The following is a 16,400-nucleotide window of genomic DNA, read 5'->3' as shown; positions in this document are numbered from 1 at the left end:
TGACCTACTTTAACAAATCTTTCCCAATTTATCTCCCAAAACACATCTATATACTCTGTCAAAGAAGAAAGGTATGGAATATCGAGGTGCAAGGCCGAATAGTCGATTATTCCAATTAAATGAATGCTTATCTCTCAGTAATCAATTCCATCTGCCACTATTCCAGCCAGACTTTGAGCTGATATATGCCCCTCTGCATTCTGAGGCAAACATTCTCGCTTTTCACAACTACACCAATCTTCATGTCATCAGCAAACTTACTTGCCAGAGCACAGACATTTTCATCCAAATAATTTATAAGTATGACAAGCAACCTAGGTCCCAGCATTGAAGCCTGCAGTCCATCACTCTTATAGACTTGCAGTCAAAGAGTCAGCTCTCCACGATTATGCACTGCCTCCTATCCAAAGTCAATTTTGAAACTTGTTTGCCATAAATCCACAGATTTTTAAAAAATCATAGTTTCCCTACAACTGATATAAGACTTTCTATGATGTCCTCACTTAGCCCTGCCACCTTTCTTGAATTGGGCAACAACCTCAGCTACCCCCAATCTTCTGATACTTCACCCATGGCTAAAAGTGAGTGCCAGTAACACCCACTGAGATGCATCAGCTTTATTCATCAGATTTTATTTTACAGCTTTCCTGAATGAAATTGTTCTTTCCTTCCCCCATTCTCAGGTAATGCTACTTATATAACAGACATCCCTGTTGTCAAACAGAATCCAGATGAGACAGATGAATTTGGCTTCTCTTCACTGGGGGAACTGCAAACCTCCAAATATTTCATGTGGGTTAGCTTTGATATGACCTGCTAGTCACTGACCGCAGGTCCTGCGCCAACATTTTCTCATTCAGATCTTTGTGGTGCCTTTGTGGTGCCTTAATCACTCCGAACAACTTTATGGCAAAGAGTTTGAACTGAGGAGTGCAGATGCAAATCTAATGAATGGCAAGTGCTGACAGCTGATCTTCCACAGCAAATCCTGCTCCAAGATTTCAGAGGAGTCTTTCACAAACTTCATCTGACGGCAACAATGAGAAGATACAAAAAAACCTACTTATCTCAGAAATTATCTCTGGAATATTTCTAAAAATTTTATAGAAAACAAATCTGAAAACAAAAATGCTTGTGCTAATTGCAGCAAGATTGTAAAATAAGTGAACCACTTAAATTGTATATATTACATAATGTCAGTGCCAAATCAAAATAGTTTGTTGTAGTAAGGATGAACTGAGTATTTCTGAGACGTTAATAAGATCTCGAGTATGAGCATAAAGTACATCCGCTGAGGTCCTTTTTTCAATTAAGATTAGATGGAGATACTCATTTAATACAAGATTAATAATTGTGCATAATTGGAAAGAAAAATAGCAAACAAAATAAGAACTGGATTAAAAAAAACAAATGTAGTGGTAATCAACTGTAATCTTTCAAGATTAAATTTTTTTGCATGGTCAAGAGTTCCTTTTGAATGTTATGAATATATTTCAATTCTAAAGCCAAGGAATTTCTGGGAATTAAGCATGTTACTTGTTAAAATGGGCTAATATTGTTAATTTTAATTTAGGAAACTTTGCCTTTAATTAATCAACCTCAGTTGGATAATCATAGCTGAATGGCTATAGTACTTTGTCGCCAGATCTTCCTACCCCTAATGAGACAGCCAAAGTTGTGGAAAACAAGTTGATGTTTCAAACAAATGAGTGTTCTGCTTTAAACATGTAAATAATTTTAAAATAAACTGCACTCAGGGATTTTACACAAGTGCATTAGCTAAAACTGGACACAAAGAAATAACAAGTCTCTCGAACACAAGAGAGGAGGATTGAAGATTGAAGATAAATCTCAAAAACAAATCCATGGTCAAATCAGATATGATCTAATAAAAGGCAGGGCAGGATGGCCAGAAACAGATTAGGACTTTGTGCATGGTAGGTCATGTTTAGAGATTTTTGAGGAGATTACCAGAAAAGTCGATGAAGGATGTTGACTATATGGTCATATATGTTGACATGGTCATATATGGGAGGTTAGTCAGCAAGGTTCAGACACTAGGTATTCATAGTGAGGTAGTGAACTGGATTCGACAATAGCTGGATGGGAGAAGCCAGAGAGTAGTGGTGGATGGTTGCTTCTCAGACTGGAGGCCTGTGATGAGTGGTGTGTCTCAGGGATCGGTGCTGGGATTATTGTTGTTTGTCATCTATATCAATGATCTGGATGATAATGTGGTGAATTGGATCAGCAAATTTGAAGATGGCTAAGATTGTATGTGTGGGCAACAAAGAATGTTTTCAAAACTTGGAGAGGGATCTGGACCATCTGGAAAAATGGGATCAAAAATGGGAGATGGAATCTAATGCAGAGAAGTGTGAGGAGTTGCATTTCAGAAGGACAAACGAAGAAAGGGCAAACACAGTGAATGGTCGGGCACTGAGGGACGCAGTATTATAGAAGGATCTGGGAATACAGATACATAATTCCCTGGAAGAGTCATCACATGTGGATAGGTTTGTAAAGAGAGCTTATGGCATATTGGCTTCATAAATCAAAGTATTGAGTATAGGAGTTGGGATGCTATGGTAAAATTGTATAAGACATTGGTGAAGTCAAATTTGGAGTATTGCATGCAATTTTGTTCACCTAACTACAGGAAAGATAGCAGTAAGATAGAAAGAGTGCAGAGAAGATTTACTAGGATGTTGCCCAGACTTCAGGAACCGAGTTACAGGGGAAGGTTAAACAGGATAGGATTAATAATAACTTATTCAGTGACTAATATGTATTAATTCATTGATTAGTCGTTGAATAGTGCAATTATGCCAAAATAATTGGTGCAATACACTGGAGATACTCAGCAGGGCATGAGCATCCATAGGAAGTGAAAGGTAACCAATGTTTCAGGCCTTGGGCCTTCAAAACCAAGGTGTTGTTTACTCCTTCACTTCCTTTGGATGCTGTGTGACCTGCTGAATTTCTCCAGCACATTCGTGTATCGTACTCGTCCCCAGCACCTGCAGTCTTTCTTGTTTAATGCCGAAAATTTGTATTCCAACCTGTATTTAGTAAGGAGTGGTCTGGCACCCCGAGATGGAGGACGTCTGGCAAAATGAATGGATGTAAGGAGGTGCAACAAATTTCACAATGGAATGTGTTGTACTATCAATAACTCCAAAGACTGGGGATACTTGACTGATATCATAAACGGATGGCACATCTCATGTCACTGACCCAAACCCGAGCTTGTTCTGGGAGAGGGGTTTATGGCCCAAACCCGAGCTTGTTCTGGGGGAGGGGTTTATGGCATTGGTGCCTTAATTAGTTGAATCAAGGGGGAGGAGCCATAGGTACAATCAGCAAGAAGCGGGCCAGCCATATATACGTGCGAACAGTAATACAGTGGTTCCACCACAGAATGCTCCAAGCATAATTGTAAAGCTGGGAACCAGAAGGCCATTCTTTTCAGCTGCAACCACAGACATACACGATCTCCTGGGTATGCTGCATGAGAGCTTCTGGGTTGCTTCAAGATCCCACTGCCACTCCCTAAACAAAGTCAATTTTGAAGATATAATAACAGATACATTTGTTGTTAAGAAATGTATTACTAATATGCATATAAAATTATGAGAGACTGTAAAGAAAAAAGAATAATATAAATCAAAAATCCAATGGGAGAAAGTTTTAAATATACAAATTCAGTAGGAGATTTGGTCAAAATTATTTTAAGAAAGTGTCACGAATACAGTAAATGTTAGATGTCAATTGGTTCAATATAATTTTCTTCATCAATTGTATTACACTCTACATAAGTCAAATGGACTTAATCCTAATTATTCAAATAAGTGTTTTCGATGTCCAAAAGAAATAGGAACTTCTTTTACATTCAATGTGGTCTTGTGAAAAAGGTTTTGGAATGAACTGAGTTTATTATTAGGGCAAATTATGAAGATAAAGATACCAAAGGATCCAAGAATATTTTCACTTGGAGATATTGATGAAAGGGATATAAATTTGAAATTGGACAAATATCAAGAAAATATTTTAAGTATTTCAATAGCTACTACAAAGAAATGTATAGCGATATCATGGAAAGATGATGGAGAAGTGTTATTAAGTAGATGGTATAATGAGATGTGAAATTGTATTCTTTTGGAAAAAATTATGTATAGTTTAAGGAATTGAGTTGAAAATTTTTATAGTATTTGGAATCCATACATGGATTTTATGGATAATTTTCTGTCCACCTCTTCTATCTTATCCACTGCTCTTAATTAGTAAGTTTCAATAACAATTAATGATTGTCTATGCTAATATTATTGTACATTAAATGGTGGGTGTTTCTTTCCTTTTTTTACTTTTGGGTGTGAGGGGGGATGGGGAGAAAATATATTAAAGTACTTTTTTTGATTCATTGGCTATGGATATTTGATTAATGTTTTATTCATTCTTTCCTGTAATGATGCAAACAATTAAATAAAATGTAAAAAAAATCCCGCTGCCAACCATGGGGCTTCAATCTCACTGTGCAGACCGAAAGGGATTGGGATACAAAAGAGGCAGGTAGCTGGAAGGTCAAGGTCATTTTTGCAGAACAAAGAGCAACCAACCTATCTGCATTTGGTTTCTCCCATATCGATGACACCACATTGTGAACACGTGGACTGGAAGAAGTCCAATTGAACTGCTGCTTTGCACATGAAAATTATTTGAACCCTGGATGGTAGGAAGGGAAGCAAGGCCAGATTAACATAGTAGAAAATGTTGCATGTGCTACAGGCCCCACGTTTTCAAGGACCCCAAACTAAATGATTGTGACTGGCTCCGTTACTTTACGTACTATGAATAAACGATTGACTGGATGGTTAACTTCAACATTTTTATTTTCATCTTTGTGCAGTGGCTATGAGATACCATACTCTCATCATCTGTGTTAATAACCCCAATTAAAGGTGATAATTGGCTAAAATTGTTAACCTTATCTCACAGCCGCTGAACATTTTTTTTGGGTTTGGGGAAAATTGGTGGGAATATGAAAGCTTAAAAGGGTGGTAGTGAAAATTATTATATCCTTTCATCAATTATATAATCATTGAATACATAGTGATCTGAGGAAGCTAGTGTCATTTTGTTAAGAATAATTAAGACTATGGCAGGGTCTGGAGCCTCAAGTACAAGGGCCTTGAGCTGCTATCACACTGGGGTCCCGGGTCAGTGCGGTGGGGGTGGGGTGTGACTCTAGTGTGGCCATTTCAAATTTACCAAAACATGCAGAGTCAGAAATTATCTCGGTGGTGGGGGGGGGGGTGGGGAGGGGGGCGCCATCACAGGCTCCAATAGCTCAGTGGTTAGAACACTGGTCTTATAAACCAGGTGTCACGAGTTCGTTCTTCGCAGGGGCCTCATTTCTGTGAGGGTCGCTGGACAAAGTGGCAACTCTCTGTCTTTCTTCCGGCGGACAGAGTTAAAGAATTTCATGCCTGTTACATTGTAAATGCAGTTTTACGTGACAATGTGGAACCTTTACCTTTACACTTACCCTTCATTGTGCATGCACCAACCAGCACCATTTAGGAATCCTTCATAACATATGATTAATCTAGCCTTGAAGGAAAGATGTGAAAGAAGAGGTGCAATGTGTTCAATGCTATGAAAAGTCCTATGAAATAGGAAGTGGTTGGTAGGGAGAGTCGAGCGATTCCTCTGAAACATCTTATTTAAGTGTAAACTTGATCCCAACTGTGCGCAAATGTATATCTGAAGGCAATGGGAAGGTTATATGTATCTGATGATCAAATCTCATTCGGATAGTGCAAACTGCAAATGTGGAGGCTGGGTGGAAGAAACAAGGGTCAAGTGACTCCAACAAGAAGCAGGGCTCAGGATTGAAACCTTGGTTACCCTTTCCTTCTGGTAGATGTTGCGTGACCTGCTCTCCAGTGCGTCACACTCCAACCCCAGCATCTGCAGACTTTCCTGTTGAACTTCAAGGGAAGTTTTGGTCTTGAGAATGGAAAGCTCACAGGAGACAGGGTGATAAGAAGTATGGTCAATACAGCTGTGGGAAATGGTGTGGTTTTATTTGATATTTATCCCCAGAGATCCAGAAAGGGAAGGAAAGATGGACCATCTAAAAGCAAGGGTGGGATGGGAATCGACATGACAAATGATGAAACGTTCTGCATGAATGAAGTTCTCTCCTCATCTTAAAGACCTCTCAAAGACTTGAGTCATGATTTCATCATGACTTTCCTAACAGGTGAAGGCAAAACTCCTATTAAGATGAGAGAGGCTGACCATTTCTTCCACCTTGCATTGGCTATGCCTGTTCTAAGTTCAGGATGGAGAAAATAAAAGGGATATGTCCATAATTTTATGGCTGGGTAATAAAAACATGATACATAAATTAAATGACATTAAATAAAAGACAGTTATTGTATAACGATATTGACACAAACTGAAAATTAAAACAAAGCCCTAGATTTTGGAAGCCTGGAATGTAAACAGAAAACACTGCAAACACTCAGAGGGTCAGGCAGTATCTGCAGGAAGAAAAACAGAGTTGACACTCATGTGAACTGTTCTGACCAGGATCCAGGATTTGAAAAATTAACATTGTTTCTCAGCACAGATGTTGCCTAACAACGTTGAGGGTTTCCAACATTTTCTGTTAAAACACATCGAGCCTGATGTAAATGCACTCCTTGCTGCCATTTCGTTCCCCTGCTGGTTCAAATGCATGACTCCGTTCCCAAAGTTGTACTGTTGTATTTTCATTGATCTGAACAGTTCAAAAATAGCAGAATGCCCATCACTCATTTTGTCCGGCTGCAGATTCTTCAATGGGCCTCGTAACAGTAATTAATTATGAGTTAACCAACCTCAACAGATTGTAAAGGAAATGAGCCATGACTTGAAAACAGAGCTACTCAAATCCTTGAGCATAGTAAATGTGCTGAGAAGGAATGGAGGGAGATTTAGGTAATAGTGACCTGCAGAATGCTTCACTATTTAGGCCCTACAGTTATTACAGTGCGAACAGTCTGGGCTTGAATCAGTTGTGAATTTTTGTAAGGATTTTATATGTTCTCTCTGTGACCTTTGTAGGTTTCCTCCAGGTACTCTGGTTTCCTTCCACATTGTACATGGTTTTTAGGGTTACTGGTGACACGAGCATATTTGGGCAGCATGGATCGAATGGTTGTAAGGGCCTGTTACCATGCTGTGTCTCTAAATGTTAAGTAAAAAAATTTGGTTTTCTGACAATGTTTCACTCTGAATTTGATTCTAGGCTGAGAAGAATGATGAGGCCAATGCAAAAACCGACCAGGAGACTACTAAACCAGAAGACAAGGCTCACAAGGCTGCCACCAAAATCCAGGCGAGCTTCCGTGGCCACATAACACGGAAAAAGCTCAAAGGGGAGAAGAAGGGAGAAGCGGCCGCGGCAAAAAAAGCAGAAGGCGGGGACAAAAAGGAAGACGCAAAAGCAACAGAAGCCACCAAGGAGCAAGGAGAAACGGCGACAGAGCCAGCTGTGTCCGACTTGAAAGGGAAGACAGAGGAAGCAGGGAAGGTGGCAAGCGATGCCAAAGCGGCCTCCTTGGGTGCAGAGAAGGCATCAGAGGCTCCAACGGAAACCTCGGGCAAGGCAAGGCCAGCTGCGACGGATGAAAAGCCGGTGAGCGGTGAGAAGGAGGTCGGGGAGACAGGAGGTGGGGCAAGTACTGCCACTGAAAGTGCCCCATCTACAAATACCGCCTCCAGCCAGGAAAAGGAGAAGAAGGAGGAAGAGGTGTCTGCCACTGATGCCAGTGAAGCTGCCACAAAGGGCCAAACTGAGACAGCTGTCAGCAGCACAGCACCAGAGAAGACAGGTAAGAAATGGAAGACAGTTGTTCTACAAGACTAAAGTTCAATTTTTTAAAACCTTTCAGACAGATTTTTAAAATTTCTGCTGAATAACTGCAGTTAGAAATGACACCACAAAATGTAATGTTTTATTTTCAGAATGCATTGGAAAAACCTGCCATTTAAAAAATGTTTGCTGTCCATACTGTTGCTATTTCATCAGGCATAAATTTTATTTCACGTTATTATTGCAACTAGAAATTCAAGTTGGGAAAATTCACAATTATTAATCACTGAAAAAGTGTTGTCATTTTATGTTCAAATTATATTACTTAGATTAATTGCTCAGTTATTTCATCTATATTTACATTAATTTCATCAATATATGTACTGAACTGCCTTATTACCTTTGATATAGCGTTACCAGTGGAACATAAGAACATTACCATGAATGTAACTGGATAACTGAACACAAAATGTAGTAAACTGTGTTACATCATAAACTAGCAGCAATAGAAATTCACCAAGATAATGGTATCTTAAAACAATATTTTTTTTATTTATAACTATTAATAATATAACATCTTATTTAAATGTAATCTTGATCCCAACTGTGCGCAAATGTATATCTGTATGCATTGTGGTTCACTCAAACCATTACAGCTTTGGCACAATTCTGAAAAGTAAATTTACAGTTCAGCCTTGAATATTTTGTGTTGAAACTCAAAATCTTTAAACTGATGTTCAGAAGTAATTATGTAGTAAGTGAGACACCGAATCATCAGACTTCTCAAAACTCATGAATTCTTGTCGAGTTGGTGTCATAGAAATGTTTCTTCAAATGTGTGATTTATCACAAATTCCCTCCCGCTCCCCTTGCGTAGAAGTTATGGAACTTGTGAATATACGACGCAATACTTCCACAAACCCAGACAAGGGTTAAACAAAATAACGATCCATATATATGCATCATCATGCTTTCTTTACTCAGATATGGGTCAATCAAAAGTAACCATTATAATAGCCACAGCATCACTGCACTCTCCTGTCAAAGAGAAGCTGCTAAAGTGACCATCTTCTTCTAAAGTCACTTTAATTCTGTCTTTTTTGATGATTCTGGTTGAATGCTAAAATGCTGGATTTTTCATGTATCTTTAATCACATGACTTATTTGAAGAATAGATGGTATTTAGTTTCATTTCTCAAAACTCCGAATCATCTAGCAGATGGCTGTTTATTTGAGTAAACATTCCATTGTTTCAGTATTTCATTTGAACAATAAACAAGCTGTTTTAAGGGTTTGAAGTAACAGACAAGCTGTCTCCAGAATGTTGTTATCTACATGTCTTTCCCTTTTCCAACCCCAACAGTAACTCTCTAAAATATAATATATATAAAAATAAAGAATAGCTTAAGCCTGTAACATCTCCTTCCAACGGAGAAAGGTTTTGAACTTTTAAGAACAAAATTTCTAACTTCAATCTACATTTCTTTTCAAATACTACATTCTAATGTTATATAATACAGAGAAATATAATATTTTACCCAGTAAAATTGCAAATCTAAAATAATGAAAGACAATCAGCAATTACATTATCCTTGCCTTTAATATGAGTTATCATTAAATCATATTCATGCAAAATTAAACTCCAGTTTAACAATCATCTGTTTTTTATTTTCTATTTTACTCAAAAACACTATACGATTATGGTCAGTATAGACACCAATTGGTCCCCGAACATTGCAAATGTAAATATCAAAATGCTGCAAAGCCAATACAAGGGACAATAATTCTATCTTTATAGCAGAATAATTGAATTTCTTAGATATGTAAGCGACTGGATGGTCAACATCATCACAATCATTCTTTTTGTTTATTTTGTTTATTTATTCGCTGTTTATTTATATAGCGCATTTAAAACAATTACCATTGACCAAAATGTTGCAAAGATCATAAATTACATCTTAACTTAAGCAGTTATTTAAAGTGCAATTTAAAATGGATGCCCAAGGTTTAGAATTGTACATACAATATGGTAACAATCAAAACACTTGCAAGTAAAAATACAACTTCAGCCTGGATGTGAAAGAGTTAAAGGAAGGGGCTGATTTGATGGAGGGAGGAATGTTATTCCACAGTTTGGGGGATGCAGTAGTGAGGTTTGCAATTTGAGCACTGAAAAAACAAGCACCCTGAATTGACCAATCTGAGGGGCCTTCCAGTGGAGTAGGGCATTAAGAGATCAGTGATTTAGGAAGGAGGGCTTTGTAAACAAACTGGAGAACTTTAAAATCTATCCTGAGCTGTACTGGCAGCCAGTGAATGGAGGCCAGAATAGGAATGATAATGGACCCTCTTCTTGGCTCCTGTTAGGAGCCTGGCTGCAGAATTCTGAACCAATTCCAGACAGGATAATGACGGCTGACTAATTCCTGTGTAAAGAGTGTTAGAGTAGTTTAAACAGGAGGAACTGAGGATGTGGTTCATTTTCTCAAGGTCTATCAGTGACAGGAATGGTTTGATTTTGGCAAGTGTGGAGCTGGAAAAAGCTGGCTTTTACTACTGTATTGACTTGTTTGTAAAACTTGAAAGTGGAATCGAATACCTCACCAAGGGAGTTGACATGTGATTTGATGATAGGAGGGTTTGTGGACAGCGAGGAAAATTTTCACAGCTTGCAGAGGGATCTGGACCAACTGGGAGAATGGGCCATAAAATGGCAGATGGAATTTAATGCAGACAAGTGTGAGGTGATGCATTTTGGAAGGGTAAACCAAGGTAGGACATAAACTGTAAATGGTCAGGCACTGAGGAGTGCGGAGGTGGAGAGAGATCTGGGAAACAGATACATTGTTCCCTGAAGGTAGCGTCGCAGGTGGAAAGGGTTGTAAAGAAAACTTTTGGTACCTTAGCCTTTATAAATCAAAGTATTGAGTACAGGAGTTGGGATATTATGTTGAAGTTACTTAAGATATTGGTGAGGCCAAATTTGGTATATTGTGTGTAGTTCTAGTCACCTAACTATAGGAAGGATATCAATAAGATTGATATTCTGCAGAGAAGATTTACTAGGATGTTGGCAGGTCTTCCAGAGTTGAGCTACAGGGAAAGATTAAATAGGTTGGGACTTTATTCCTTGGAGCAAAGAAGGAGATTTAATTGAGGTTTACAGGATTATGAGAGGTATAGACAGAGTAGATGCAAGTACGATTTTTCCACTTAGATTATGTGAGAAAAATATGAGAGGATATAGTTTTAAGTTGAAAGGGGAAAGTTATTCACTCAGATGGTGGTGGGAGTGTGGAATGAGTTGACATCTGATGTGGTGATTACGAGCTCAATCGTAAGTTTTAAGAATAAATTGGATAAATACATGGGAGAGGTCTGGAGGGTTGTGGAATGGGAGCAAGTCAATGGGACTAGTGGAATGATGGTCAGCACAGACTTGAAGGGTTGAATGGCCTGTTTTCTGAACTGTAGCATTCTATGGTTCTATATCATTGGGGGGGGGGGAAGTCTGGAAATGGCATATATTCACTTGGGAAGGCAAGCAGAATATTCTGGGATCATCCAGTCCGTCTGAGGAAGAAGCACAGTTGGGAGATTCTGCTTGGTAAATTAATGATGATAAATCCCCAGGATTTGAAAGGTTATATCCCAATCCTGAGAGATGGTGGATGCAGCAGTGTTTATTTTCCAAAACTCTCTACACTCTGGATCAGTTCCTTTGGATTGGAGGGTAGCAAATGCAACACCACTTTCCAAGAAAAGGGAAGATATGGAATAAGAGAATTATGGATGATAGTCCGACTTCTGTGGTAGGGAAAATGCTGGAATCAATCACTAATGATGTTACTGCTGAATATCCGGAGAGGAGTTACAGGATTTCTCCAAGTCAGCATAGACTTGTGAAATGGAAATAAACAGGTTAAATATAGGAAGAATACCTGAAGAAGGGGCCACAGACTGGAAGGAAGTCTAGAATAAGGGTTACTGCCTGGGTGGGGTGAGAAATTCCAGAAGATGTTGTTAGTGGTTCTCCAACTTTTTTTTCCCTGTCACATCCCACTTTAAGTAATCCCTGTGCCATCGGTGCTCTATGATTAGTAAGGGATTGCTTAAGGTGGGATGTGGGTGGGAAGGGAAGGTTGAGAAGCACTACTTTAAACCCAATTGTTATTGAAATATTTTGCTTGAGAAAAATGTCATTGACCTTTTTCCTTTGGAGTTATGAAACCACACACATAACGAGTCAATGAGGTACGATTAAAACAGAGGTTTTTAAACTTTTTCTTCCCACTCACATCTTACATTAAACAATCCCTTACTAATCACAGAGCACCGATAGCAAAATGTATGGGGGTTGTAGGTTAATTGGGGGTATTTGGGCAGCACAGACTAGTAGGCTGAAAGGGATACAGTCTGAGGAGAAGAGCAAATGCAGAATAATACGTCTCAGTTGGGAAGGTTCAGAACAAGGATAACTGTGGGAAATGTTCAGAACAAGAAGTTACAGACTGTGGTGCAACCAGAAAATGGCTTCATAGTCTGAGGGCTGGAGTACAGAACAGGGGGTCAAAATGAAGGAAATAAGGATAAATGGACTGGGAGGAGTGGGAAAGTTCAGAGTAAAGGGTCAATGTCAGGGGAAAGTTCAGAACAAGGGATCAGTGTCAGGGAGAAAGTTGATGACAAGGGGTCAGTGTCAGGGGAAAGTACACGACAAGGGGTCAGTGTCAGGAGGGAAGTTCATGGCAAGTGGTCAGTGGATGCTGCAAGACCCGTTGAGTTCCTCACTGAGACCAGCATTTTTTTGTGTTTTTAACTACAGCAGTCTTTCATGGTTCAACTCCTCATCAGTCCACAGATTATGGTAATGAACACACTTCCTTTCCCAACTCTCAAATCAAAGTTTTCTTTTGAAACAAGCTGAATTAAAAGTGTCAGGGGGAAAGTTCATGACAAGGGGTCAATGTCGGATGGAAGTTCATGACAAGGGGTCAGTGTCGGGGGGTGGGGGGATGTTCATGATAAGTGGTCAGTGTTGAGGGGAAAGTTCAGAACAAGGGATCAGTGTCAGGGGGAATGTTCATGACAAAGGGTCAGTGTCGGGGGAAAGTTCAGAACAAGGGATCAGTGTCAGGGGGGAAAGTTCAGAACAAGGGGTCCTCAACAAGGGGTCACCATTTGGGGAAAGTCTAGAATAAGGTTTCAGAGTCTGAGGGGAGTCTCTGGACCAAGGTGGGTCACAGTCTGATGGGTGGAGGGGGCTCGTGGAATCCAGAACATGATGTCACAGGTGTGGGGTGGGGCGTGGGGCTGGTCGAGGAGTTCAGAACAAGAGGTTTTCCATTAAGCAAAAAGTTGAAGAACATGGGCCTTTGGAGTTTGTGCAGGATCAGGAAAGAGCAGAGATATTACTGTACTTCTGTCCTATTGGAAAAAGGCATAGAAACCTGGAAACTAATGGAGAGTTCCAGATCTAGAATCTACTCACAGAAATCAATGTGAGTAAAAAGCTGATGCAGGTGAGACGTTCTTAAAATAGTTTTCAATGGAAAGAATTGGATTGCTGGGTGTATTTTTCTGAATATCTGTGTATTTTAATATGGTCATAATTTACCAGGATGCTACCTGGATTGGAAAATAAATCTTATGAGGCAAGGTTACCTGAGGTGGGACTTTTCTCTTTGGAACTGATGCACAGAAGGTTTAGTGGAACAATCAGGCTTTTAATAGCTAAAGTCTGGAACACTATCAAACAACCATCCACCTCCTTGACTGAGCAGAGCCAAAGGAAAGGGATAGCCAGCAAAGGGGCTATGGGCAGGATGGGTCTCAGGAGGCACGTCCAGTCAATTACGGTGTAACAGTGGTTTACCACAGGAATGTAGAAGGATGAGAGAAGACTTGATAGAGGTCCACAAGATTATGAGATTCATAGAAAGGGTGAACAGTTAGCACCTGTTTCCCAGGGCAGGATTAGCAACACCAGAGGACACGTGTACCGAGTGAAGGGGAGACATCAGGGATAGTTGTTTTTAACACAGAGAGAGTTGTGGGGGCCTGGAAGGCACTGCTAGGGATGGTGGTGGAGGCTGAAACATTGGGGGCATTTAAGAGATTCTTAGACAGACAAATGGATGGAAGAAAAATAGAGGATTATGGGGTAGGGAGGGTGTTTTTTAAGGATTATATGGGTTGGAACAACATCAAGGGCTGAAGGGCTTGAAGGGCTTAAATACAGCCCCATTATTATAAAGGTAAGACAGTGAGAAAACAGGCTGTCTACTATTCAGCAAGGGGACATGCAGGAGTTGATAATTGAGGAAGTGGTAATTTTTTTTCTTTGGCTTGGCTTCGCGGACGAAGATTTATGGAGGGGGTAATAAGGCAATAGGAATGGGCAAGAACAATATGGATTGATGAAAGTCAAGTCTGCTTAGAGTTTTGTTTTGAGTTGCAAATTGCAGAATAGGTAAGGATCAGAATGGTTGATGTGGTTAATTTGGACTGTCAAAAGGCCTTGGGTGTTGTACGGTTCATGTCACGGTTCATGCAATGCTGTAATAGTGCCAGAAACTTGGGTTAGAATCGGCGCTGTCAATAAGAAGTTTACACGTTCTTCCCGTGTCTGCGCAGGTTTTCTCTGGGTGCCCTGGTTTCCTCCTATCTTTCAAAAACATACGAGGATTGTAGGTCAACTGGTACATTTGGGGGCCGTGGACTCGTGGGCCAGGAAGGAATTTTAAGTCTAAATTTGAAAATAGAGTTAGGAGTATCTGTGGTTAGGATGACTGTTGTGGAAAGAGGAATGGTCAATGTAAAGAAAGTAGAAGGTGCGAATAAATGGGCTTTTTTTGGGCGGATTGGGGTGCTTCGACCTGAGGGTTATCATTACGAGCAGTGCTGAAGTCCCATGCGGGATGCAGCATAACCAATGATATAAAGGTGGGTTGCGATGTGTACTTGAGGAGAATAAAGACACCTTTAGCGAATGGGCAGATAGAAAATAACTGTAAAATTTGAGTTTATCCATTCTGGCTGAAAAGAATAGGACAAATTATTTTATGGAATTGGTGGGTGTTAATATTCAGGTGTCCTTGTACGTGAATCGCAATGTTAACAGATGGTCTCAGCAAAAATAATATTTTAAATGGAATGGATCCCAAGAGAAAGGGTGGCTTGCCCCAATTATGGAAGGAACTTACGAGACTTCAGCGAGAGGAAAAGAAACAGTGGCGCTGCCCGAGCCACTCGGCAGTGCTGCTCCCTGTGCAAACCTGGCAGAGCAGGGAGTGGAGATGTAGCGCTGCTCCACAGGGTCCAGCTGCCTGGTTCTGATGTCAAGGGTTCCGTACAGGTCTAAATGGTCAGTTAAAGGAATCAAAGGTGTTTTTAATTAAAATCCTGCAACTCCAGGGCCTGTGCCCGAGATGGTGGTGCCTGTGCATGGCCAGCAGCCACCAAGAGTTGTGGAACGTGGGACAGCAGCAGACTGGTGCAGAGCACCAGAATCAGGGAGAACACCCCCAGATAAGAAGAAGCGGCATAGGAGATGATGTTACAGGCAATGATCATGGCAGTGGGCTAGGGAGGGGCTCCGCGGCTGAAGTGCAGACTGCGGGCTGCATGAGAACCAGGCCTTGGAACCGGAATCTGAGAGGGGCCTCGTGCACTGAAGCCTTTCTGATCTTATCAGTGGCTGATGGATCAAACAGGAGTCTGCGTGAGTACCAGAGGCAAATCCACAGACACCCAATGTCACGGAAGGGATTATCTTTAGCTTCTCTTACTGTCAGTGTCACTGGGCAATACTAATGGCAACTCTTTCTCTGCCTTACAACAGGCAAAAGAAAATGTGGTGTTTTATAACATGACAAAAAATACTGAATTTTGAAATTTTGAAAGTATTACGTTCAGTCCTGGCCTCTGGCCTTAAATAGGATACAGAGTATCAGGGGTTTATCATTTAAAGAGGAGAAGAGTAGACTGGTCCAAAACTCCCTCAAAGTATAAGCATGTGAGAAAAGCCCCCTGAATCACATGAAAATCTGAGACGCTTTCACAGTGTAGACGCAGTGTTGACGCCAAAATGGCAATGTTATGATGGTGTTGGGAGATGATGATGTACAGGATGTTTGGGAAAATCAGGTTGGTGCTGGATCCCAAGACCAAAACAATTTACAGGATACCTGTGGACAACCTTCTGGAGCAGCCTGTGGCTGAGCTGACTTGGGGAAAAGGCAATTCCAGATTGGGTGAACCAGATTTGTTCCCAGAGCTTCATGTATAGGAATCCTTCAGAGGCAGTGATCAGAAGATGGTAGAATTAATTCTGCGGTTTGAGAGGGAAAATCTAAAATCAGATGTATCAGTGAATTAAGGAGGGGGGGGCGGTACAGATGTATGAGAGAGGAGCTGACCGTAGCTGATTGGAAGTGGATGCTGGCAGGGGGCCATGGTGGAGCCGCAATGGTCAGGGTGAAGGAGGCTTTATACAACGTCAAAAGGGGGAGGAGCGGCAGGTACAGTCACAGGT

At 40.5% G+C, this 16,400-nt stretch overlaps 1 protein-coding gene across 1 annotated transcript in view; it reads left to right on the top strand.

Moving 5' to 3' along the window:
- The window catches only part of gap43 (growth associated protein 43), a 240,594-nt gene that overhangs the window by 87,505 nt on the left and 136,689 nt on the right, over positions 1 to 16,400 (top strand). The window contains exon 2 of the mRNA XM_069890221.1: positions 7,298 to 7,883. Within this exon, the coding sequence (XP_069746322.1) occupies positions 7,298 to 7,883 (586 nt within the window). The remainder of the gene's footprint in view (positions 1 to 7,297; positions 7,884 to 16,400) is intronic.

The sequence above is a fragment of the Narcine bancroftii genome, chromosome 7 (assembly GCF_036971445.1).
Source record: "Narcine bancroftii isolate sNarBan1 chromosome 7, sNarBan1.hap1, whole genome shotgun sequence".
Classification (NCBI taxonomy): domain Eukaryota; kingdom Metazoa; phylum Chordata; class Chondrichthyes; order Torpediniformes; family Narcinidae; genus Narcine; species Narcine bancroftii.
Note: the sequence above shows the minus strand (reverse complement) of the source record. Positions and strands in the feature narration are given on the sequence as shown.